The sequence below is a fragment of the Rhinoderma darwinii genome, chromosome 6 (assembly GCF_050947455.1).
Source record: "Rhinoderma darwinii isolate aRhiDar2 chromosome 6, aRhiDar2.hap1, whole genome shotgun sequence".
NCBI lineage: Eukaryota > Metazoa > Chordata > Amphibia > Anura > Rhinodermatidae > Rhinoderma > Rhinoderma darwinii.
Genome location: NC_134692.1, coordinates 144,493,150 through 144,520,102, shown reverse-complemented (window position 1 = coordinate 144,520,102; position 26,953 = coordinate 144,493,150). Strand labels below are relative to the sequence as shown.

At 44.9% G+C, this 26,953-nt stretch overlaps 3 protein-coding genes across 5 annotated transcripts in view; 1 reads left to right on the top strand and 2 right to left on the bottom strand.

Annotated features, from left to right (window-relative positions):
* TNFRSF12A (TNF receptor superfamily member 12A) overlaps positions 1–1,456 on the top strand; it is a 44,993-nt gene extending 43,537 nt beyond the window's left edge. Inside the window, exons 4-5 of the mRNA XM_075831482.1 lie at positions 533–587; positions 1,040–1,456. Of these exons, the coding sequence (XP_075687597.1) occupies positions 533–585 (53 nt within the window). The 3' untranslated portion in view covers positions 586–587; positions 1,040–1,456. The remainder of the gene's footprint in view (positions 1–532; positions 588–1,039) is intronic.
* A 4,519-nt stretch (positions 1,457–5,975) lies between these two features.
* B2M (beta-2-microglobulin) lies at positions 5,976–12,810 on the bottom strand. The gene is made up of 4 exons (XM_075830916.1): positions 12,681–12,810; positions 8,458–8,733; positions 7,502–7,524; positions 5,976–7,158 (listed from the first exon to the last, which is right to left on the bottom strand). Exons 1-3 carry the CDS (start codon positions 12,754–12,756, stop codon positions 7,514–7,516), a joined length of 363 nt encoding a protein of 120 aa, XP_075687031.1. The 5' UTR covers positions 12,757–12,810; the 3' UTR covers positions 5,976–7,158; positions 7,502–7,513.
* A 3,107-nt stretch (positions 12,811–15,917) lies between these two features.
* Positions 15,918–22,944, bottom strand: TRIM72 (tripartite motif containing 72). Of its 3 annotated transcripts, XM_075830890.1 has the most exons (8): positions 22,461–22,944; positions 21,369–21,403; positions 20,155–20,551; positions 19,634–19,729; positions 17,843–18,073; positions 17,250–17,272; positions 16,999–17,117; positions 15,918–16,731 (listed from the first exon to the last, which is right to left on the bottom strand). In XM_075830890.1, the coding sequence occupies exons 3-8, from the start codon at positions 20,548–20,550 to the stop codon at positions 16,166–16,168; spliced, it is 1,431 nt and encodes a 476-aa protein (XP_075687005.1). In that variant the 5' UTR covers position 20,551; positions 21,369–21,403; positions 22,461–22,944; the 3' UTR covers positions 15,918–16,165. The 3 variants fall into 3 exon arrangements, with proteins under 3 accessions (XP_075687005.1, XP_075687004.1, XP_075687007.1); XM_075830889.1 differs by lacking the exon at positions 22,461–22,944 and having other exon boundaries at positions 21,369–21,954; XM_075830892.1 differs by lacking the exons at positions 20,155–20,551; positions 22,461–22,944 and having other exon boundaries at positions 21,369–21,955.
* Positions 22,945–26,953: the final 4,009 nt, after the last annotated feature.

The following is a 26,953-nucleotide window of genomic DNA, read 5'->3' as shown; positions in this document are numbered from 1 at the left end:
ATTAGTTACACAGCTCAGCAGACAGTATCACACATGATTAGATACATCAAAAAGTACCACACATTAATCAATTAGATACACAGCTCAACAGATGGGTCTAACATTCTGTGCTGATTAATTTCTCAATATATATGTATAGTGGTTAGATCCCTTTTTCTGATACAGAGCTCCAAATCCCCTGCATAAACAGTTACATGATAACATTTTGTTTGCCTGCAGTCACCACTAGGGGGAGCCTCTGTACACTATGTTATTATTGAGTATAAAGTATAATCAGCATGTAGTGAGCTCCCCCTAGTGGTGGCTGCAGGCAGCACAATCTGATCATGTAACTATGTCTATGCAGGGGATTTGGTGCTCTGTATCAGAAGAACGGAGATCTGATCGCTAAAAAGTCTATGACATAAATTGACGGTGTTTGGGCCCAGAAATGACCCGATGACAGAAGGCGGAGAATTATTAGAAGCTTCTGCTGGATCATTTCAGGTCTTCAGATCTTGTATTCATAGATTTCTGTCTATTGTCTTCCCAGCCCCCATAGAGGAGACCGGAGCCCACTCTGCTGAAGCACTGCTCATACACTGAAGGTGAGATGCTCTGCAAGCTTTGCTGATTTCATGGTGTGACAGTCTGCACATAACTCAGCAGCATTTGTATTATAAGAATTACTAGAACAATCTGATGTATATCTGCAGAGCATTACGAGTTCTTAGATCTACAGGTTTGTAAAGTTTGGAGTTTCAATGCTCTGCAGAGATGGAGTTTGACCTAATGTAGGCATGTGTTCTAATTAAGCTGCAAGACGCTCTGCAGAAGTCTACAAATAAGTGAGATGTTCTGCAGAAGTCTACAAATAAGTGAGATGTTCTGCAGAAGTCTACAAATAAGTGAGATGTTCTGCAGAAGTCTACAAATAAGTGAGATGTTCTGCAGAATTCGACAAATGAGTGAGATGTTCTGCAGAATTCTACCAATAGCCAGTGAGATGCTCTGCAGAGGCCGAGGGGTCACTAACTGTTTTTCTTTCTTATCTGTCCAGGTCACCACAGTCGGATCCTCCTCCTCCCAGAAAAGAAGCTGCTACTGAGGACTGTGTATATATACATATATATGTATAGAAGGTGTATATACTGTATCTATATGTATGTATATATATTATTTCCTGCGCTGGACGCAGAACGTGACTTTATTTTTTAACCCTCTCTTGCCGGGAGGGATTTGGATTCATTGCTGGGCAGTGTCTTACACCCCCACCTGGTTGGCAAGGGGTTAACCCTGCTTCCTGCACCCCACGTTCTGATCACACGTTCTGCAGAATCGCCACCAGATCACGACCCGCCACCACCGATGACACATTCCACCCGGAGCAATGATTGGAAGCTCTGCCGATTAGGAGACACGCTCATCTAGACGACACACGTGCCTTGTCAGGACCGCAGGGGAAATCAAATAAAATGTGGAGTTTTCTTTTTGCAGCCTCTGAGTGATTTGTGTCCGGTATAATTATAGGTCCCCCGCCTCATTATTACAAAGAGACCCCTGCCCCTGAACACCAGCCCAAGACAAAGGTAGTAGGACACATGACCATGACGTTTTTGAAGGATATTTAAATTGCAGTTTTTAAAATGGCCACTAGATGTCAGTAAGATAATCTGACTGGTAGATCAGCAACACCTTGGTTTACAGCTGCTGTAAATATGTCAGTCACAGTACCACGCACAGTATTTATATAGTTCTGCTGGAGCCTAAATAAGCAAGAAAACACAGAATCAGGTCATTTAAAAGGTTTAGAAAACCCATCGACAAATATCGTATTAGAGAATTCTGCGTCACTAAAGGGGGTCCACCATTCAGGAGTCTCATCTATGAGCCCGAGCCGAGATTGGCTACTAAGAACCTTTCTCTGCCTCTGGAGGACCAGTCATGTCCATTAATTACACAAAGACCCTGTTGATTTCAATGCGCATTATTCATTACTTCATTTGTCTTACGGTGGGTTCCCCAACAGATTACCGCTGATCACTGGGGGTTTCAGTAGTGGGACACCCTGTGATCAGTTTATTGTCAAGGACCCTTCTAGCAAACAATGATTGTCCAAAGAATAATACTCTTTTAACTATTGCAACTTTCATAACGGCCACTAGATGTCAGTCTGGCAGATATACTCTCCTGGCTGTTAATTCAGGAACATCTCAGTTTACAGCTGCTGTGAAGATAGCACGGTTCTATTATTGCTGGTTGGGATCAGTTACTTTGTACTGCTGCTGGAGCCGAGATAAGCAGCACGTACAGGCGATGACAATGTTGACAGTATTACCTTTTAGATCTATGCCAATGTTCCGTCAGCCCAAACTATATAGCCAGTACATAATGGCGGACCCCACAATATAGTGCCAATGTAGTAGTGCCACATACCAATCTACTCCCCAAGGTAGATCCAACTCCGAAGTGTCGCTGCCCATAATTGGATGCCACATAACAAGGCCGCATCTTCATGTAGCCAGCTCAGCATGCCACACCGGCCCCTGACCGCTTTACTGCAGTGACTGTCATCATAGAACACGCTCAGGTGTGCTGTACGTCCTGACCTCTAGGGGGCACTGGTCAATATTTTACAGTAGTGGGATATGAGGATATAATAATATATCACATGACATCACACCTGAGGCCCCCAAAACTGATGTCAGCCACCGGAGGCGCAGCTGCCGGGGTTGTCGTGCTCAGACCCACTCTGTTCTGCAATCTATGGCTCTACAACTGTTGGGAAACTACAACTCCTAGGATGCCCTGACAGCCGAATGCCGGGAGCTGTGGTTTTGCACCGGTGTAAATGGAAAATTCCTGATGTCACAGCTGGGGGGCGCTATCTTTTCCTGGCTCTGGTTGCTCCTGCACATGTGTCTGCAGCAACTCCCTTGGCAGGTGAAGCAGCTTTACCGCGTGACAGAAACTTACAGGATCAGAAGTTTAAAAACAGAAAAACAGTGACACCTAGTGGCCGCTCTGTGATATGTCAGGAGCCTCTCCAGAGGGCGTGAAACTAGAACTCGCCCAGTGAGCGGACACCCAGGTATCAGATTGTTGGGAGATGAAGTCGTTCTAATGTCTACGGGCAGATCCGCAAGACTGCCAGGGACGGTGCCAGCGCTAAGCGAGGCTGGGGGAATGCCAGGGCCGCTACACTTGGGGAAGGAGAATACAAATCATCTGGGGATTCCACTGTCTGGAAAAAGCATGAAAAATAAAAGCGGAGCGGTCACCTCCCCGGACATTTCTGCTTTAGTAAATACTTATATTCCCCATAAAATAACAATTCTGGAACATTTTCTCCTAGAACTCTGCATCGTGCCGTTCCTCTGTTATTCTTCTTAGAAATTTATGAATAAATTCACAATAGGGTGATACCATTCCACTTGTCATAGGGGCGTGTCCCTACAGTCAGGACTGGTGACGGGTTCTCTTTAAAGTCGAACTTGGGGTACACTGCGGCCCCCTCTATAGCTGAGAGTGGAGCAGACTTCAGTTTCCAGCAGGTAAGCAACATGATGGCTGCCACTATAAGGGGGCACAAATTGCTGGCACTATGGCTGCCACTATAAGGGGGCACAGATTGCAGGCACTATGGCTGCCACTATAAGGGGGCACAGATTGCAGGCATTATGGCTGCCACTATAAGGAGGCACAGATTGCAGGCATTATGGCTGCCACTATAAGGGGGCACAGATTGCAGGCATTATGGCTGCGACTATAAGGGGGCACAGATTGCAGGCACTATGGCTGCCACTATAAGGGGGCACAGATTGCAGGCACTATGGCTGCGACTATAAGGGGGCACAGATTGCAGGCACTATGGCTGCCACTATAAGGAGGCACAGATTGCAGGCACTATGGCTGCCACTATAAGGGGGCACAGATTGCAGGCACTATGGCTGCCACTATAAGGGGGCACAGATTGCAGGCACTATGGCTGCGACTATAAGGAGGCACAGATTGCAGGCACTATGGCTGCCACTATAAGGGGGCACAGATTGCAGGCATTATGGCTGCGACTATAAGGGGGCACAGATTGCAGGCACTATGGCTGCCACTATAAGGAGGCACAGATTGCAGGCACTATGGCTGCCACTATAAGGAGGCACAGATTGCAGGCACTATGGCTGCCACTATAAGGGGGCACAGATTGCAGGCACTATGGCTGCCACTATAAGGAGGCACAGATTGCAGGCACTATGGCTGCCACTATAAGGAGGCACAGATTGCAGGCACTATGGCTGCCACTATAAGGAGGCACAGATTGCAGGCACTATGGCTGCGACTATAAGGGGGCACAGATTGTAGGCACTATGGCTGCGACTATAAGGGGGCACAGATTGTAGGCACTATGGCTGCCACTATAAGGGGGCACAGATTGCAGGCACTATGGCTGCCACTATAAGGGGGCACAGATTGCAGGCATTATGGCTGCGACTATAAGGGGGCACAGATTGTAGGCACTATGGCTGCCACTATAAGGGGGCACAGATTGCAGGCACTATGGCTGCGACTATAAGGGGGCACAGATTGTAGGCACTATGGCTGCCACTATAAGGGGGCACAGATTGCAGGCACTATGGCTGCCACTATAAGGGGGCACAGCTTTAAGGCTATGTCCACCGGCGCAAATTATTTGCAGACCAAGCGTCTCATTATTAGCACAAAGTATGGGAGAAAAGAGGGAAAGCGCGAGACTGCAGGACCAGACTACACAGAATTTGTTTGCTGTCTGTTACCGTGGAGACGCTTATTCTGCAGAAACAAAACGATAGGAAATGTTTAATTGAGACCAATTCAAAGTTGGAAGATGTAAAGGAACAAGAAAAGAAAGTGGTCGCGATGGGGGAAATAAAATCTAATATCCACATTTTCTTAAGAAACTATAATAGAGCCAAAGAGGCGGCAGCAACGAATCCAATCACTGCCCGTCACTGCTGCCAATCCCTGAGACTGACAGGCAGCGCTACCTTACTGTCTGTATCAGCGACTTCTGTCTCCCATTGAGGTGATATATATGTTTTTTACGTGGCTATTTTTTCCGATCTTTCGGATGTTTACGGCCCGAAAATAAGCCGTGTGAACATACCCTAAGTATAAACGTTTTATTTTTTTATTCCAGCGGACATGCCGTCTGAAAAACTGCACCATTAATTCCCTGCGGCTTCCAAGACGTGAACAGTTCCTATAAATTACTTTTGGAACCAGATACGCAGATTTAATACGAAAAAAATGTGCCAAGTCTGGTCTAAAGGTTCTCATCAAGGTTGATAATATCCCGCTAGATGGCGCTAGAGAGCAGTCCATACTGGAGACTAGGCAGCTCTGTGACCCATCCCCAGACCAGGCAAACCTGGGTCAGTCCCCTGTGCATAGCCGGTCATGGGCTCTCCTCACCGTCACTCTTCCCAACTTGGGCCCCTTATTACATTGCACACCCCTAAATCTCAAAGTGCAAAGTGATGATCACTGTCCCGCTATGGTCACACTGGTTTACACTACATCTCCTACAATACATTGCAGCTAAGCCGTCAGAGGTGTGTCAGTCAGTAGAGTGCTAACATAGTCAAAGCTGCTGCCTATAGAATTGTGAATGCAGCTCTCAATGTGAGTAGAGTACATGACTTGATTATGGATGCAGCTCTGGTGGTGACTGGAAAATAATATGAGTACACGACTTGATGTGGATGCAGCTCTGGTGGTGACTGGAGTATAATATGAGTAGAGTACACGACTTGATTATGGATGCAGCTCTGGTGGTGACTGGAGTATAATATGAGTAGAGTACACAACTTGATATGGATGCAGCTACAATCTCCCACAGTAGACATGGCAGGCGCGTTTCATGGCGCCCCCCTGTGCGGGCAGTGGACGTCTTGTCAGCGTCCTCCACATTACTTCCAGGTGATGACGCATTTCGAGGTTATGAAAGAAACACTAATGGCTGCCGCGGGGTAGAAGATATTTTATTGGTATTAAAGTAAAATGCATTTGTATGTACTGAAGTCAGAGCCCGCTGTAACTGGCCACGCCCATCCCACAAGATAACGCCCACCTCACAGGCCACACCCATGACTCCGCTCTCTACGGCTGAGGTTACGGGCAGCGATATTTTCTCCCACCAGGTGACACAACATGACGTGACCTGGAGCCGCCCATCCGATGAGAATGTCGCCATAATCAGCGCGATCCGGAGGACTCCACAACACGTTTTTTTCCCATTCTTGGTGGGATCCCATCGCTACGTGTAAACCCAGACCTGCGCTGCGGACAGCGCTAAACATTCACACGCTGCACATTGATGCTACACTTCTGGGAAGAGTCCTGTTAACTCTCTCCTTCCCAGAGTGCCGTGCGAATCTGCGTCCTGTACATACGACTAAAGAATCTGATGGGCAGTAAGTTGCGATGACCTCGTTATATATTGTAAATGATTCAGCAATTGTATAAAATAAAAGGGAAGGGGGTGCAAACTTAACATTACAGACAGATGTAGCAGAGCTGGCTGTTACTGTGCACTGTGGGCAAGCAGATAACATTTATTACCTGCAGTCCTATGTAACACCACAGAACATATGGTGATAACTTGGAGTACAGTTAATGTAGGTGTTACCTGCAGTCCCATGTAACACCGAAGCTAGGCTTCTTAAGCATGGTCATTTCATGGGGGGGCAAGAGAGACAAACCAATGTCAGACCCCTCCATCCCTCTCCAGACTCCTCCTCCGGCAGATACCACTATGAGTTGTCCTGATTAACTAACTCAGCTCTGCTACATCACACTATATTTAGCATATTTACGGGGAGGGGGATAAGCAGAGGTCACACACCAATCACCCTGCAGAATGAACACACGGACAGTACAAGTAGGAAATACATGTGCGGGGAAGTGGTCACGGAGGAAGCGGCGGCGGCCACATGACCACATATTTACTATAAATTATTTTTCAAAAACTTTTTCTTCAGAATTGTCCAGGGAGAGATGACACTGCAGATACTGAGCGCAAGGAAGACCAAAATGATCCCGGCGTCCTGCGGGGACCTGGAAGGGGGGATGTGATCGGCTGATTGGCGGCAGGGGGAGGGGTGGCGAGGAAGCGATTGTGGACGACTGAACGCGACTCTCCGGCTGTAAAGTAAAAGAAGAGAAAACAATGTAATCACAGAAGATAAAGGGGAACTCCACGAGTCTGGGGCATTCATTCAGGGGAGACTCCCAATATGGGGTCTGATGATGTCACCGCTCTGCTGGACAAAACATGGGAAGAGTGAGGTGTCCCTGCCGCTCAGGTCTCTGGGAAAGCTGGGTGACCACCCCAGAGGTACAGTGACAGCGGCCATAGTGCTTGTCATCCAGCTGCTCCGATACTGAGATGTCTGAATATTATCAGCCCGGCACCGCAGGACGACTCAGGGACTTACTGGGGAATTTTGGTGAAAATTATTCTAAAAAAGACAAAAACTTCACTCACCTTCGAAGCAAATCAATAAGTTTCTAGAAAAAAAAGGAAAAGACAAAAATATTAGTAAGCGGGGGGAGCTTCTGGTGCGCGTTCCTATACCCCCCCCCCCCTTCTACTTGACATGGTTTTCGCCAACTGAGCACCACATAATTACTAGAAAAACCCAGGAAGTGTTTACAGAGGAGCGATCGCCTCCCCTGATACGTCTGATTCAGTAAATACTTGTGTTCCTTAGAATATTCCCGATCTGGAGCATTATCTTAGAACTCTGCATTGTGCCGTTCCTCTGTTACTCCTCTTGGAAATGTATGAATAAATTGACAATTGGGCGTTATCAGTTGGAGGTGTGTCCCTACACAGACACGCCCCTTTGATGAGGTGAATGGTAACACCCAGTTGTCAATTTAGTCAGCCATTTCCCTGAGGAATTACAGAGGAATGGCACAACACAACGTTCTAAAAAATATTCTCCAGAATGGTTTTGTTATGAGGAGTCCAAGTATCTACTGAAACAGACGCCAGGAGAGGGTTATACAGGACTCATTAACCCCTATGGCCCTTCCGGTTCTGTCCCCTGGCAGGTCAGTGTTATCATAAGGACATTTTAGAGGTAAATCACCGTCCACATCAATGTTCACGTCCTGACTGGTTTGATTATTAGCAGCAATATGTGGACATTGATGTGAATGGTGATTTTTATCCACGCAATGACAAAGCTAAACCTCCTAGAGCGCAATGTAAGAAGTGTTATCATAGGGACAGAGGCGCTGCAAGCTCTGATCGCCTGCACTTCTGGTAGACGTGATTGGCCGGGTCAGAGCTCTACACAACCAGTCTCCAGTGTCAGACGATGTCCCCCTCACATCTAAAAATCTAACTATGGGCAAATGTTCCCCCATAACAGCCAATCATGTTCCAGGGTCTGTATTTCCAGAGATCTGATTGGCTGCTGCGCGGTGACGTACGTAGGATGTAGGTGCGTGTTTCTCCATTGTCATGTGTGACCGCGCACTGGTAATTCTCTCCTTTCCTGGGGGTGAACTCCGCGTGCTTCGTCTTGTAGTACGTCCAGTCTTGTTCGAAGGAAAGGTCAGATTCCTGAAAGTTTTTAATCTCCACCCCGTCCTTCATCAGGCGAATATCGATACGCGGGGGATGGAAACCGCTGGCATGACAGATGAGCGTGTTCTTTACTCCGTACTCCACGGGGCTCTGAGTGTAAATGTTCACCTTTGGGGCCTCTAGAGAGAAGAAAACAGGTGTGAAATGACAGTATAGAGGGGCACCCCACATGATCACTCCTCTCCTGACATACTCTGTGCTGCTGGGGATCCTGCTCCTTCCACTATGTAACTCTCAGCCCGTCACCTCCCACATGATCAGCACACTCCTTTCCTGACATACTCTGTGCTGCTGGAGATCCTGCTCCTTCCACTATATAACTCTCAGCCTGTGACCTCCCACTTGATCAGCACACGCCTCTCCTGACATACTCTGTGCTGCTGGGGACCCTGCTCCTCCCACTATGTAACTCTCAGCTTGTAACCTCCCACATGATCAGCACACGCCTCTCCTGACATACTCTGTGCTGCTGGGGACCCTGCTCCTTCCTCTATATAACTCTCAGCCTGTCACCTCACACATGATCAGCACACGCCTCTCCTGACATACTCTGTGCTGCTGGGAATCCTGCTCCTCCCACTATGTAACTCTCAGCTTGTAACCTCACACATGATCAGCACACGCCTCTCCTGACATACTCTGTGCTGCTGGGAATCCTGCTCCTCCCACTATGTAACTCTCAGCTTGTAACCTCCCACATGATCAGCACAGGCCTCTCCTGACATACTCTGTGCTGCTGGGGACCCTGCTCCTTCCTCTATATAACTCTCAGCCTGTCACCTCACACATGATCAGCACACGCCTCTCCTGACATACTCTGTGCTGCTGGGGACGCTGCTCCTTCCTCTATGAAACTCTCAGCTTGTAACCTCCAACATGATCAGCACACTCCTCTCCTGACATACTCTGTGCTGCTGGGGGAGACCCTGCTCCTTCCACTATGTAACTCTCCATCCCCCTCCTCACATCAGGACACTGCGGCAATTACGTGCAGCCCAATCCACATTATCACCTCATGACTAGTCATAGCATTGCAGAATGTCTCCAGAAATACTCTGTGCCGCTGTGAAGGCAACAGAATAAAGCCATTGAAGTTAATACAACTGGTCTGATAGAATATGGACATTATGATAAAGATCTGATGTGGGGTCGTACAGTAGAGTGTAAGCTCCTGCTGACCAGTGCTACACATGACGGCCCACAACTCACAGCAGCTAATCCGGATATTACAGACAACTAGACCATGTACGGATTGTACAGGCCGGGAGCAGATGACTGTGGGACAGGTGAATACAATCTATTGTTCTCTGTTATCAGACATGTCAGGCTGGGGAGGATGACTGTAGGACAGGTGAATACAATCTATTGTTCTCTGTTGTCAGACATGTCAGGCTGGGGAGGATGACTGTAGGACAGGTGAATACAATCTATTGTTATCTGTTATCAGACATGTCAGGCTGGAGGAGGATGACTATAGGACAGGTGAATAGAATCTATTGTTCTCTGTTATCAGACATGTCAGGCTGGAGGAGGATGACTGTAGGACAGGAGAATACAATCTATTGTTCTCTGTTATCAGACATGTCAGGCTGGGGGAGGATGACTGTAGGACAGGTGAATACAATCTATTGTTCTCTGTTATCAGACATGTCAGGCTTGGGGAGGATGACTGTAGGACAGGTGAATACAATCTATTGTTCTGTTATCAGACATGTCAGGCTGGGAGGGGATGACTGTAGGACAGGTGAATACAATCTATTGTTCTGTTATCAGACATGTCAGGCTGGGGGAGGATGACTGTAGGACAGGTGAATACAATCTATTGTTCTCTGTTATCAGACGTGTCAGGCTGGGAGGGGATGACTGTAGGACAGGTGAATACATTCTATTGTTCTCTGTTATCAGACATGTCAGGCTTGGGGAGGATGACTGTAGGACAGGTGAATACAATCTATTGTTCTCTGTTATCAGACATGTCAGGCTGGGGGGAGGATGACTGTAGGACAGGCGAATACAATCTATTGTTCTCTGTTATCAGACATGTCAGGCTGGGGGGAGGATGACTGTAGGACAGGTGAATACAATCTATTGTTCTGTTATCAGACATGTCAGGCTTGGAGGGGATAACTGTAGGACAGGTGAATACAATCTATTGTTCTGTTATCAGACATGTCAGGCTGGGAGGGGATGACTGTAGGACAGGTGAATACAATCTATTGTTCTGTTATCAGACATGTCAGGCTGGGGGAGGATGACTGTAGGACAGGTGAATACAATCTATTGTTCTCTGTTATCAGACGTGTCAGGCTGGGAGGGGATGACTGTAGGACAGGTGAATACATTCTATTGTTCTCTGTTATCAGACATGTCAGGCTTGGGGAGGATGACTGTAGGACAGGTGAATACAATCTATTGTTCTCTGTTATCAGACATGTCAGGCTGGGGGGAGGATGACTGTAGGACAGGCGAATACAATCTATTGTTCTCTGTTATCAGACATGTCAGGCTGGGGGGAGGATGACTGTAGGACAGGTGAATACAATCTATTGTTCTGTTATCAGACATGTCAGGCTTGGAGGGGATAACTGTAGGACAGGTGAATACATTCTATTGTTCTCTGTTATCAGACATGTCAGGCTGGGGGAGGATGACTGTAGGACAGGTGAATACATTCTATTGTTCTCTGTTATCAGACATGTCAGGCTGGGGGGGGGGGGGAGGATGACTAAAGGATGGATTATTATGAGCTATTGCTCCCTGTTATTAGACATTTTCAGACTGGGCAGAGGATAACTGTAGTGTTCTTCCCAGAGAGGAGTGGCTGGAGGTGCAGGAACCACCCATTCCCCCCCCCCCCATTATTGCTACTTTCTGCCAAAAGAGGTTGAAAGTGAAAGTAAGTCAAGAAGTATATTACAGGAAATAAGGGGGGAGGGGGGGGGGGGGTATTATGCGTCTTGTAGATTATAATCCCCCATAGTCAGGACGCTCCTGTGTGTACATTATTATCACATCACATTATCCACCGCTCAGGTATCAGTATAAGGCCGAGTTCACACTGAGTTTTTTTGCAAGCAGAAAATCTGCCTTAAAATTCCATTCTGAATTTTGAGGCAGATTTTGCTCTGTGGTTTTTCGCCCGCGGCCATTGAGCGCTGATGGGCAAAAACTGATGTCAATGGGAGGTCAGAAACGTAAACACCCGAAGATAGGGCATGTCGCTTCTTCTTCCCGCGAGCCGTTTTTTCCGCTCGCGGGAAAAATAGCGCCTCTGCCTCCCATTGAAATCAATGGGAGGCACTTTCGGATGTTTTTTGGGGCGTTTTCCCCCATCAAAAAACTCTGTCTGAACTGACCCTAAGGCTCTGTTCACACGCTTAACAAAAAACAACTGAAAATACGGAGCTTTTCAAGGGAAAACAGCTTCTGATTTTCAGCTGTTTTTTTAAGCAACTTGCGTTTTTTCCGGTCATTTTTAGAGGTGTTTTTCTATAGAGTCAATGAAAAATCCAAAAACAGCTCAAGAAGTGACATGCACTTTTTTACAAGGCGTCTTTTACGCGGCGCATTTTTAGCTGTTTTTTGGGGCATTTACGGCCCGAAAAACGGATGAAAATAGGCCGTGTGAACATACCCTTAACGTCTGTACAATGAAGTATCGGCGACATAACGTCTGTCCTGACTGCGCGATCTGAGGGAGTAGTCACGCAAAACGTAGAAAAATACAGAAAAAGTTCTGACCGACAAAATATCTGCGACAATTCAACGTAAATAGTCATGTAAATGTAGAACTATGTAATTATATGACTAGAAAACAACGTAAATATATCATAAATTAACTATCAAACTATAAAACAAACAATATAAATATAGAACAATGTAGATATAAGATAATGTAACATATAACAGACTATAAAACAATGTAACAATATAATAATGTAAATATATAACAATGTAACAATATAATAATGTAAATATGGAACTCTATAGAGTAAACATACAATGTATCATCTTATAAATGATCATAATAACAGGGAGAAAACACAGCAGAGTCGTCTTTACTCACTTATATCCGCCTGGGTCTGGGTTAGGGCCACTATGAGCAGCAGGGCCACAGAGATCGCACTCACTGCGCTCCTCATCGTGTCCGTCCTGTGTCTCTTCTGGCTGCCCCTTCAATGAGCCGAATATTATAAAGTCTCTCACATCGGCCAATCGCATAATTAGAATCACGGCGCGTCATCAGTTGCCAGGCGAAGGCGAGTCTCGCCGTTTAGAGCGGCGCGCAGTGCGCATGTGCGGTTCATTTCCCGTAAATGGTTACATTGTAATAACGTTGTTTACACTGCGCGAATTGTCGCTGAATTTACGCTGCGACTGGCGCAAGAATCGCTTTATGGTTGATATAAAGAGCATCTCTGGGGATGATATTTAATATGAAGGCTGATTATATTTATAAGGTTTTTGGCATTGTGATAATTTATAGTGTAGGGAATTGTCACCGCGTGCCAGAAAATATAACTTTTTTTTTTTTTAGGTTGAGGCTGTGAGATTTATTTATTTTTTGCGTCGCGAGATGAGTTGTTTATATGGTACAAAAATTGGCAAATGATGCAAAAAAACAAGCAACACTATAACATACATTTTTTTGCATTGTACGGGATATTACGATTATTGCGACACCAAATCAGTGTAGTTTTTGCGTCCACATTGGCCACGGTTATTAGTAATGACGTATTTTGTTCCAATTAAATTGGAGGGCAAATGGCGAAAATGTAGAACTCGCCTCCTAATAAATCTGGTTGGTTTGAATTGAACGACTACATTTTATTTGGGCTTTTTTTAGCCTTTGATAAATGAATCACAATTTTATATGCGACGTTTTTAGCCTGTGAAATCTTCACCAAAATCACGAGGAAACTCAATAGTAAATTTGGGCGTTTGTGTTTCTTTTTTTTACTTCTATAACTTTTTTTATTTACATGTAATTCGATTTTTATTTTTAGGTTTTTTTATTTGATCTATCACAGGGGTTAAAGGGCCGGTCCCGATGCTGTGCAGGAAGGGTAAGTCCAAACGGAGCGGCCCGGACCCGGTCGTGACCAACAACCGATGCTTGCACCTTGTCCAGCGCGGCTGTAAAATAGCGTGTTAACGGCTGCGCAATATTCCGGGTAAAAAGGCTCTTCACCTGCAAAGTCGTGCGGCCATAAAGGGTGTACTAATGAATGGCCGCTCCATTTTGCAGATAAATTTACCCGCAATAACGTGCGGCCATTAACAGGCTATTTTACAGCTGTGCCAAACATGGTGCCGGCGCGGTTGTTGGCTGCGTCGAGACCGGGTCACCGCCGCTCTGTTTGGACTTACCCCAGCGGTCACACATTGTGGCCCGGTTTTGGGGGTGGCGCTGCTGCTGCGAGTCGGATTCCAGGAGGTTTTATGTTGTTTTTGACTTTAATGGGAAAAAGAAAAATGTAAAAATAAATTAAAAAGCTGCAGTAATAACCGGCGTAAGTAAATGGCAGCGGCCGCTGTTTACGCCAAAACTTTGGGCCGTGGTACTACCAATCAATGTCAACATACCATAATAGGGTAGAGACCCCAACCAACAGACGTGGGCACAGTATGCACTAGCGGGGTCCCTATAGTCCTGTATTATTAATAGCACTGATTATGTGGCCCCTCAGACACCAGGGTCCATGAAGGGTTAAACCTCCACACACAATGAAGGGTTAAACCTCCGCACTCTCGTTGTTTATCCTCTTATACCGGAGTTCGGACCTCGTGTCGTTGCGTCCTCCTTTCACTTTCACTGACAATTTGTTGTTGGAGTTATTATAACAATGGCGCCACGGAAATTCCCTTCCACATGATATAAGTCGTCAGTGCCGCTCCTCTAGCGAAGCCACGCCCTGTACAGAAGCCACGCCCCCGTACAGAAGCCACGCCCCCGCTCCCTCTAGCATATAGGTGGATATAGTGTCTATATATCTCCATGTCATCTCACGGTTACTGCGGTGTCCTCCCACATTACAGACGCCGTCAGACCTCATAGACTTCAACATGAAGACTGAACGAGCAGCGGATCCAAAAAATGGCGTAAAAAATCCGACCGTGTAAATATTTCTATAGGGAGAGTGGCCAATAGCGAGGAGGATGGAGCCGCCTGCAGATGTAATAGATACTGCTGAGGAATAAGGCCCCGTGCACACGACGTCGTTTTCATCTTTAATTACGGACCCGTACATTTCTGTGGGTCACGGACGCCTTTCCGTATATTTATAGATGTGTCCGGGCCGTAGAAATGATCCACAAATGATAGAACATGCCCTATTGTCCGTAATTACGGCACGAACTCCCCATATAAGTCTATCGGGGCTTCTGTAATTGCGGAACCGTTGCGACGCGACGCCAGGGGATTACCTAAGATTCCTCCCTGTTGTTTTTTTTTTGCGGATCTGTAAATACAATTGATCTACGGATGCGCTACGGACCGTATCTGCGGACAGTAAAAACAATACGGTCGTGTGCCTAAGGCCTCATGCACCTGAACGTGTTTATGCGTCCACAATTCATCCACAAAGATGCGGATGAATTGCGGACCCATTCATTTCTATGGGCCCATGCACAAGACCGCGCTTTCCAAGGTCCGCGCATTGGTCGGAAACGCGGTCCACAAAGAAAAAAAAGGAAAAGTCGCATTTGCGGTCCAGGCTACTTAGAGTCAATGCATGTCTTGTATGTGCATGGTCTGTGATTGCGGACGGCCCGCGGATGACACTCCGTGCCCGTAATCACGCCTCAACACATGGCAGTTCCCGTAATCACGGACTACAATTCCGGACACGGCCGGCCGCCAATGGCCGCATACAGCACCCCGCATTTTCGGCCTGTGCTCCCATACAAAGTATGGGAGCACGGACCGTAAAGAGCAAAAGATAGGACATGTCCTATCTTTTGCGCTACACTTCTATGGCCCGGACACCTTTCCGTAAATAAATGGGAAGGTGTCCGTAATTGCGGACCGTAATTGTGGTGCGCAATTACGGACGATTTTCACGGCCCTGTGCATGGGGCCTTAGGCAGTGGAGAATAGAATCAGAGGCCAAAGCGTATAGCCCCAACTCAGTGGGGCCCCTAGTGGACACTCATAGATATTACAGCTTTTTCCATATTAACAAATTAAGTGGACAGCAACTCCCAGCATGCACAGCTGCAGTTATTATAGAAAAATCATGACCCCGCCCCCTACACCATATACACTAATTATATACAAACCACTCAGCAACTGTGATGGGAAACATTTTATTGGTGCAAATGTCCTCATAACCCAACACATAGTCATTCAGAATCTCTAGGAGTGAGCAGTGCTGCAGTGTAGAGCAGATCCTGAGGATCATGATCAGGGTTCATCTGTATGGGATCTGTCATGATAGTGATATCACATAGTTCTCTCTTACTATGGAGACATTATCCGTCCAGTTGAGGCTACATGTTGTTCATGTACATCTGGATGGACAGTCCCCCTCCTCCATGCCTTGGTGGCCATCACTGGCCTCCTGGTGGCACATAGATCTTCAGGGGTTGTCCGTTCTTCCCTTTGTCGTGCCAGCAAACATCGAAGAAAGGATAGAGTCGTCCGGAGAAGCGCTCATGGAAGGTGTACAGGAGTTTAACGTTGTCCTCATCGCCAGAATCAAAAATGGACACGACCCCATCAGAGAAGCTCAGGTAGATTCCAATCTTCTCCGGACGCCCATCTACACGGAGGAGACGCGGCTCCTTCTGCTCTGCGTGGGCCTCGTAGACCTTTCCTTCCTTGCAACCCAAGATCCAAAAGCCATTGGAGGGACTGGCGTGAAGCTTGCCTTTACGGCTGGCGGTTTCGGAGATGACACCCAATGCCCACCTCGGCTTGTCCTCAACCAGCACCTCCCAGTAGTGTTCTCCTTCTGTGAAGCTTTGTTTGGTGACTACACAGTTGCCTTTGTCGAAGCGGCCGGGATCGTCAGACACTGGCGTCTTGTGGTCGGAACATTCCACAGATTTACCATCTGCGGACACCACCAGGTTCTGCTGGGCTGTGTCAGGGTCAAAGGTGAGGTTTTCCAGAGCTTGAAATAAAGAAAGAAAAAAAATTATAAAAATAATAATATTCACATAAATTTAAAAAACTATTTTTTTTCAGCACGTCGGATGTTGGGCTGATGAGTGAATTGAGGCGCAGGAGATATGAATGGGTCAGTGCTTCCACCTGGAGGTCATGGCTGGTAATGCATCAACTTCATTTCTCCGGAAGCAGATTTCTAGGCGACGTCCTCTGCCCATCTTAATTATTCCACATCACGGCCACCGTTCCCTGTTCCCTCCACATTTCTCACCTGGCATTAACGCCCGGAACATCTTCCTCCACACCTGGAATTTGAACTCATCCGAGATAATGGGCAGCTGAATGTCCAGGCGTCCGGGAAGAGGAGATTCAGACAAGATTTTACCAAGCCTGTTCCCAGGAGAAGATTGGAATATATAAGTCAAAAGCATTTCACCGGGTGGAACGTATAATGGGGGAAGGGACCGCTGTGGGGCGGAACAGACGCAGAATGGCGAAATATTGTATAAAAACTCCTCTTACCTGACAGTTACCACACAGAATTTCTGGGAAGGGGGAAAAATACAAGATAAAATTAAAGGGGCGGATTATAAACTGAGCCTATGCCGTATTTTATCTGATTTATTGATGAAGAATATAAATTCATTATAAAATGCACCAATCTTGTAATCTGTCCATAATTAATCGTTTGTTCCTGTCACACGGAGCTATGGATAGGGACGAGCGGTTGTTACTCCGATGGCTCGTCCCCATACGTTATTATCATGTCGGCAGCGCGTCTCCCTGTTTACACACTAAGATGAGCTGCCGACAACTATAATGTTTCAGTTTTTTAAAACAATACGACCAGCAGATGATCCAGTGATTGCTCGTTCATCTTCTGATCACTGATCTGATTACACAGGGAAATTATCGGCAACGAGTGTTATATGAACTAATTATCTGCCCGATAATCGTCCCGTGTAAAAGGGCCTTTAATCCTAACCCAACCACCGGCTACACCACAACCCCAACCCAAACTCAAATCTTCATCACTACCCTTAATCCTTGCCCCAACACCTACCGTAACTCCCCTACCCCCACCATTAACCCTACTGCTGACCTATCACTTTTACCCTTAGGAATTCCGTCTGTTCCTGTCCTTCCACGTCTTTCAGGACTCCTTCCATCTGACCGAGCTGCTCCACATAATGGGCCAGACTTTTCCTTTCACCCAGAAGGGCAGAAGAGGCATTTATCTCGGCTTTGTCTGCTTCTCGAAATAGTGATGTCTCCATGATGTTCAGATAGGAGCGCATGGTGCTGAGCTGATCCTTCACACTGGACTTGAAGCGGGACACTGTGTCCTATAATATAAAATATATGTCAACACCAGGACAATATAAGAGGAGCAACTGCTGGAGAGGGGGGGGGGCGGGAGATTGCTGGACATGGAGGGGCCGAGATACAACGACCTGAGCAGGTAGATGATGCAATGGTCAGGAGACATGGAGATTATGGGATATATAGGTTGGAGGACAGGACAATGATCAGGAGACATGGAGATTATGGGATATATAGGTCGGAGGACTGGACAATGATCAGGAGACATGGAGATTATGGGATATATAGGTCGGAGGACAGGACAATGATCAGGAGACATGGAGATTATGGGATATATAGGTCGGAGGACAGGACAATGATCAGGAGACATGGAGATTATGGGATATATAGGTCGGAGGACAGGACAATGATCAGGAGACATGGAGATTAAGGGATGGATTGGACGATGATCAGGAGACATGGAGATTATGGGATATATAGGTCGGAGGACAGGACAATGATTAGGAGACATGGAGATTATGGGATATATAGGTCGGAGGACTGGACAATGATCAGGAGACATGGAGATTATGGGATATATAGGTCGGAGGACTGGACAATGGTCAGGAGACATGGAAATTATGGGATATATAGGTCGGAGGACTGGACGATGATCAGGAGACTATGGGATATATAGGTCGGAGGATTGGGCGATGATCAGGAGACATGGAGATTATGGGATGGATTGGACGATGATCAGGAGACATGGAAATTATGGGATATACAGGTCGGAGGACAGGACAATGATCAGGAGACATGGAGATTATGGGATATATAGGTCGGAGGACTGGACAATGATCAGGAGACATGGAGATTATGGGATATATAGGTCGGAGGACTGGACAATGATTAGGAGACATGGAGATTATGGGATATATAGGTCGGAGGACTGGACAATGATCAGGAGACATGGAGATTATGGGATATATAGGTCGGAGGACTGGACAATGGTCAGGAGACATGGAAATTATGGGATATATAGGTCGGAGGACTGGACGATGATCAGGAGACTATGGGATATATAGGTCGGAGGATTGGGCGATGATCAGGAGACATGGAGATTATGGGATGGATTGGACGATGATCAGGAGACATGGAAATTATGGGATATACAGGTCGGAGGACAGGACAATGATCAGGAGACATGGAAATTATGGGATATACAGGTCGGAGGACAGGACAATGATCAGGAGACATGGAGATTAAGGGATGGATTGGACGATGATCAGGAGACATTGAAATTATGGGATATATAGGTCGGAGGATTGGACAATGGTCAGGAGACATGGAGATTATGAGATATATAGGTCGGAGGACAGGACAATGGTCAGGAGACATGGAGATTATGGGATATATAGGTCTGAGGACTGGACAATGGTCAGGAGACATGGAGATTATGAGATATAAAGATCGGAGGACTGGACAATGATCAGGAGACATGGAGATTATGGGATATCTGAGTTGCACATATGAAGATGATGGGATATATACATCTGATGATACAATGATTTGTACATTTCAGGACGACTATCTCCAACACTGACCTTCACTTCAGACACCTGTCTGTCCAGTAGAGCCACGGTCTTCTCCTTCCGTAGTCGGGCTTCCTGCAGGAGGACTTGCTGCTGTGGAAGTTGCCTCTGAGAAAAGATGAAATGTCAATGTCTCCCGGATACCACCACGCAAGATTAGGATATATATATATATATATAGGCTCACATTTACTGAGGGGTATTTAAAGTTGAGGGCAGTTGGGGAGAATTATGCAGAATGTATTTATGGTGGGCGCCTCTTAAGCACACGTAGATTTGCACCATAAATATGCGCCATTTTCCCTTACTCCACGTGAAACTACATCTCTCGGAAAATCACGGCTTTTAAATTTGACGAATGAGGAAAAAAATGCAAAAGTTTGTAAATGTAGCACAAATTAGACATATACAATGTCCTAGCTATGGTTATTTACGAGAATTTCAATTGAAGCAATTCAGAAATCTATTTAGAAGCTTCAGAGCGAATCTCCACGACTGCGTCCCATGACTTTGTTTGGTGTGGTGTATCTCACCTTCAGCTTGGCGTGGGCCTCGGAGGCTGTGATGATATTATGTCCCTTGTGTTTCCCCAGTGAGGCGCACACTCCGCAGATCAGTTCCTTGTCCTGCTCACAGAAGACGCTCAGCGGGTCCAGATGTTCAAGGCAATGACCCTGTGGGACCTGCTTGAAGCTTTGGACCAGATGTTCCAGCTGACGATTGATGTGAAGGGTCTCAGGGTGGGACGGGGCCTGGCAAGTAGGGCAGAGTCTGGAGCCATTTTGGTCCTGGCCCTTAGGTGCCCCAATCAAGCAGCTTTGGCAGAAGGTGTGTCCACATTCTGGTGTAATGGGGGATCGGAAGAGCTCAAGACATAGCTGACAGGTGAGGTCGTTCTGCATGCCTTGCACTAGCTGGGGGTTCGCCATTCTGCGGGGCGGAGAAGTAAAGAAGCAGCAGTGAGTGATGGGGAACGTTCACTATTTCATACCCTAAAGGGAGAATTCACACACGGCAAATTTGCCTCAGAAATTTCTGCCACTGAAAATCAGTTCCATTCATCTGAACGTGGTGGTTTCTGCAGCAGGTGAAGGGATTTCTACAAATCCCATTTGGATGAAAGGAACTGATTTTCAGAAATTACTGCACCGAATCTGCTGTGTGTGAACATACACTAACTGCTCCAGCCCACCCCTTACCACCAGGACTGTATATTCCAGAACATTGCCGGCTGGAAATGACAAGAATTCAGGGAGGGACCTCTGCGTCTTTAAATAGAATATTAGGAAAGGCCGGAGAGGTAATGTTACACAGGAGGAATGATAATAATATGGAGGGCTGCGCTGTGGTCTACACTATATACACACATCATATTACATGCGTGAAGTTTAGTAACACAATAAAGCCTCATTCACGCAGTCATACTTTAGGGCAGCTGAGAATCCAATCTATTACTCCCTGTTATCAGCCATTGTAGGATGGGGACCTGCTCATTGTAGTGTTCTGTAAAGGGATGAGTGACCGAGTGACGAAACCGCTCCTCCCATGGTCCTTCCAATCCTCCATTTACATTGATATGTGTGACTGACATTCACAGTTGTTTCCTCATATAAGTGACTTACATTGGGTAAAGTGGCTACAAGGTGGAGCTTCACTTGAAGTATGAGAAGATATTTCAGAAATAGAATAAGACGAGGTAAAACTGTGATTGTGAAGGTCACACAGAGGTTAATACCGAGCTTCTTACCTGCAAATAGACTAAGTTGTCACCGGAGACTTGTTCTGTGTAGGAAAGAATAAAGAGGAGGCACAAAATAAAAAATAATATAGATAACGAATGACAAACCATTAAAAGAAAAGCTATACACCACCTAGAAGTAATGGGGGCACCAACTAGAGGAGAAGGACAGGGCCAGAGGTAGAGGAGACATTGAGAGACCAAGGGAGATTTACTGTCACACAGAAGAGACAAACACTGACCTACAAAGAAGAGATGGAGAATGACCACAATAGACCGACAGTCCTCAGAAGACATGAGGGCAGACCAGAAGAGACCGACTATCCTCAGAAGAGACGGACGCTGAGACAACGACACTGACTACAAGAGATGGGCAATGTTCACAAGAGACGACTATCCTCAGAAGAGATGGACAATGAGACAACGACACTGACTACAAGAGATGGCCACTGAGACACCAACACTGACTACAAGAGATGGACAATGACCACAAGAGACCAACTGTCCTCAGAAGAGATGGACACTGAGACACCAACACTGACTACAAGAGATGGCCACTGAGACACCAACACTGACTACAAGAGATGGACAATGACCACAAGAGACCAACTGTCCTTAGAAGAGATGGACACTGAGACACCAACACTGACTAGAAGAGATGGCCACTGAGACACCAACACTGACTACAAGAGATGGCCACTGAGACACCAACACTGACTACAAGAGATGGCCACTGAGACACCAACACTGACTACAAGAGATGGCCACTGAGACACCAACACTGACTACAAGAGATGGACAATGACCACAAGAGACCGACTGTCCTCAGAAGAGATGGACACTGAGACAACGACACTGACTACAAGAGATGAACACTGACGAGAAGTAGATGCTTATCACAAAAGGGTGGACACTGACCACAAGAGAAGAATATGAAGAGATGGACACTGACCACAAGAGAAGACTATGAAGAGATGGACACTGACCACAAGAGAAGACTATGACCAACAGAGATGGGCAATCACCAAGAGAGGAAGGCGCTAGTCAAGAAGGACAAACACCGGCCAGGAGGACACAGACCAGAACATTGAAGATATTTACCAGGAGACGCGGATACAGACCAGGACAGGTGGTAACTGAGTAAGAGGACAGAAACCAGTGGTGTGAGGAGGTGCACTGCCAGTTCTGAATGTCCAGTGAGATATATCCCAGCCCCTCCACCCACAGACGGTTATTTCTGACACAGTTATCTGTCCAGGAACAGCTGAGAGTGACGGAAAGCCAGGAGGCATAAAGGCAGATGTCATATTACATGGCATCGGGACGGGAACGTGTGTGTATAACAAATCTCTCAGCAAAGGAGATTTCACTGTAATTATATATTAAAATCCCATAAAGAAACATTACCCTTTATAGAACGCCACAACTTAGAATGCAGATTATACTAACATGGCCCACATTATATACCAGCATGCTCCATATCACTGTATACAAAAAAAAAAGAACACGAGTGCGGACAGGCCAGTAATTGGTCACAATAAGAAAAATATTTTATTCGGTATACATTAAAAATGCAATGAAATAAAGAGTTCTACAAAAAACAAAACGGGACGTCACTGAGTGGTATATATGTATTCATTAAAGGTTTTACAAGCATGCTATAATTACTCCAAATGGCCAGCGTAACAGAACAGGTTACATAATAAAGCGCCAAAGGGAATAAGTACAATGTTCAAGTTTTTTTTTCCATGTATATATTGTGAGTGTGGCCCTACATGTGGTTTGGCATATACACTGATATATACATGTATACAGTACTCAAATACTAATATACAGTGCTCAAATAAAACCAACATACAGTACTCAAATAATACCAACATACAGTTCTCAAATACGACCAATATACAGGGCTAAAATAATACCCCCATACAGTGCTCAAATAATACCCCCATCAGTGCTTAAAAAAACTGCCTCATATAGTGCTCAAATAATACCAACATACAGTGCTTAAATAATACCCCCATACAGTGCTCAAATAATACCCCCATACAGTGCTCAAATAATACCGCCATACACTGCTCCAATAGTACCAACATAAAGTGCTCAAATAATACCAACACACAAAGCTCAAATAGTACCAACATACAGTGCTCAAATAATACTCCCATACAGTGCTCAAATAGTACCAACATACAGTGCTCAAATACTAATATACAGTGCTCAAATATTACCAACATACAGTGCTCAAATAATACACCCATATAGTGCTGAAATAATACCCCTATACAGTGCTCAATTAATACCAACATACAGTGCTCAAATAATACCCCCATACAGTGCTAAAAAAAACTACCCCATATAGTGCTCAAATAATACCAACATAAGGTGCTCAAATAATACCCCCATACAGTGCTAAAAAAAACTACCCCATATAGTGCTCAAATAATACCAACCTACAGGGCTCAAATAAAACCAACATACACTGCTCCAATAATACCAACATAAAGTGCTCAAATAATACCAACATAAAGTGCTCAAATAATACCCCATACAGTGCTCAAATTGTACCAACATACAGTGCTGAAATAGTACCAACATGTAGTGCTCAGAGTACCAACACACAATGCTCAAATATTACCAACATACAGTGCTAAAATAATAACCCCATATATTGCTGAAATAATATCAATATACAGTGCTCAAATAATACCAACATACAGTGCTCAAATAATACCACCATACACTGCTCACATAATACCACCATACACTGCTCACATAATACCACCATACACTGCTCACATAATACCACCATACGCTGCTCACATAATACCACCATACACTGCTCACATAATACCACCATACACTGCTCATATAATACCACCATACACTGCTCAAATAATACCCTTATAAAGTGCTCAAATAATACCAACATACAGTGCTAAAATAATAACCCCATATATTGCTGAAATAATATCAATATACAGTGCTCAAATAATACCAACATACAGTGCTCAAATAATACCACCATACACTGCTCACATAATACCACCATACACTGCTCACATAATACCACCATACACTGCTCACATAATACCACCATACACTGCTCACATAATACCACCATACGCTGCTCACATAATACCACCATACACTGCTCACATAATACCACCATACACTGCTCATATAATACCACCATACACTGCTCAAATAATACCCTTATAAAGTGCTCAAATAATACCAACATACAGTGCTCAAATAATACCCCCATACAGTGCTCAAATAGTACTAACATACAGTGCTCAAATAATACCCTTATACAGTGCTCAAATAATACCAACATACAGTGCTCAAATAATACCCCCATACAGTGCTCAAATAGTACCAACATACAGTGCTCAAATACTAATATACAGTGCTCAAATATTACCAACATACAGGGTTCAGATAATACACCCATATAGTGCTGAAATAATACCCCTATACAGTGCTCAAATAATACCCCTATACATTGCTCAAATAATACCAACATACAGTGCTCAAATAATACCCCCATACAGTGCTAAAAAAACTGCACCATATAGTGCTCAAATAATACCAACATAAGGTGCTCAAAAAATAACCCCATACAGTGCTCAAAAAACTACCCAATATGGTGCTCAAATAATACCAACCTACAGTGCTCAAATACAAACATACAGTGCTCAAATAATACCAACATACAGTGCTCAAATACCACCAACCTACAGTGCTCAAATAATACCAACCTACAGTGCTCAAATAAAACCAACATACAATGTTTAAATAAAACCAACATACAGAGCTAAAATAATACCAACATAAAGTGCTCAAATAATACCAACATACAGTGCTTAAATACTAATATACAGTGCTCAAATAGTACCAACATACAGTGCTCAAATAATACCAACACATAGTGCTCAAATAATTACCCCATATAGTGCTCAAATAATATCAATATAGAGTGCTCAAATAATACCCCTATACAGTGCTCAAATAATACCAACATACAGTGCTCAAATAATACCAACATACAGTGCTCAAATAATACCCAGAAATAGTGCTCAAATACCAACATACAGTGCTTAAATAATACCAACCTACAGTGCTCAAATAATACCCCCATATAGTGCTCAAATAATACCCCGAAATAGTGCTCAAATACCAACATAAAGTGCTCAAATAAAACCAACATAAAGTGCTCAAATAATACCAAAATAGAGTGCTCAAATAGTACCCCCATATAGTGCTCAAATAATACCCCCATTCAGTGCTCAAATAATACCAACAGTCCGTGCTCAAATAATACCAACATTCCGTGCTGAAATACCAACATACAGTGCTCCAATAATACCAACATACAGTGCTCCAATAATACCAACATACAGTGCTCCAATAATACCACCATACACTGCTCCCATAATACCAACATACACTGCTCCAATAATACCACCATACACTGCTCATATAATACCACCATACACTGCTCACATAATACCACCATACACTGCTCCAATAATACCACCATACACTGCTCACATAACACCACTGTACACTGCTCACATAATACCACCATACACTGCTCCCATAATACCACCATACACTGCTCCAATAATACCACCATACACTGCTCCAATAATACCACCATACACTGCTCCAATAATACCACCATACACTGCTCCAATAATACCACCACACACTGCTCCAATAATACCAACATACACTGCTCCCATAATACCACCATACACTGCTCACATAATACCACCATACACTGCTCACATAATACCACCATACGCTGCTCACATAATACCACCATACACTGCTCATATAATACCACCATACACTGCTCAAATAATACCCTTATAAAGTGCTCAAATAATACCAACATACAGTGCTCAAATAATACCCCCATACAGTGCTCAAATAGTACTAACATACAGTGCTCAAATAATACCCTTATACAGTGCTCAAATAATACCAACATACAGTGCTCAAATAATACCCCCATACAGTGCTCAAATAGTACCAACATACAGTGCTCAAATACTAATATACAGTGCTCAAATATTACCAACATACAGGGTTCAGATAATACACCCATATAGTGCTGAAATAATACCCCTATACAGTGCTCAAATAATACCCCTATACATTGCTCAAATAATACCAACATACAGTGCTCAAATAATACCCCCATACAGTGCTAAAAAAACTGCACCATATAGTGCTCAAATAATACCAACATAAGGTGCTCAAAAAATACCCCCATACAGTGCTCAAAAAACTACCCAATATGGTGCTCAAATAATACCAACCTACAGTGCTCAAATACAAACATACAGTGCTCAAATAATACCAACATACAGTGCTCAAATACCACCAACCTACAGTGCTCAAATAATACCAACCTACAGTGCTCAAATAAAACCAACATACAATGTTTAAATAAAACCAACATACAGAGCTAAAATAATACCAACATAAAGTGCTCAAATAATACCAACATACAGTGCTTAAATACTAATATACAGTGCTCAAATAGTACCAACATACAGTGCTCAAATAATACCAACACA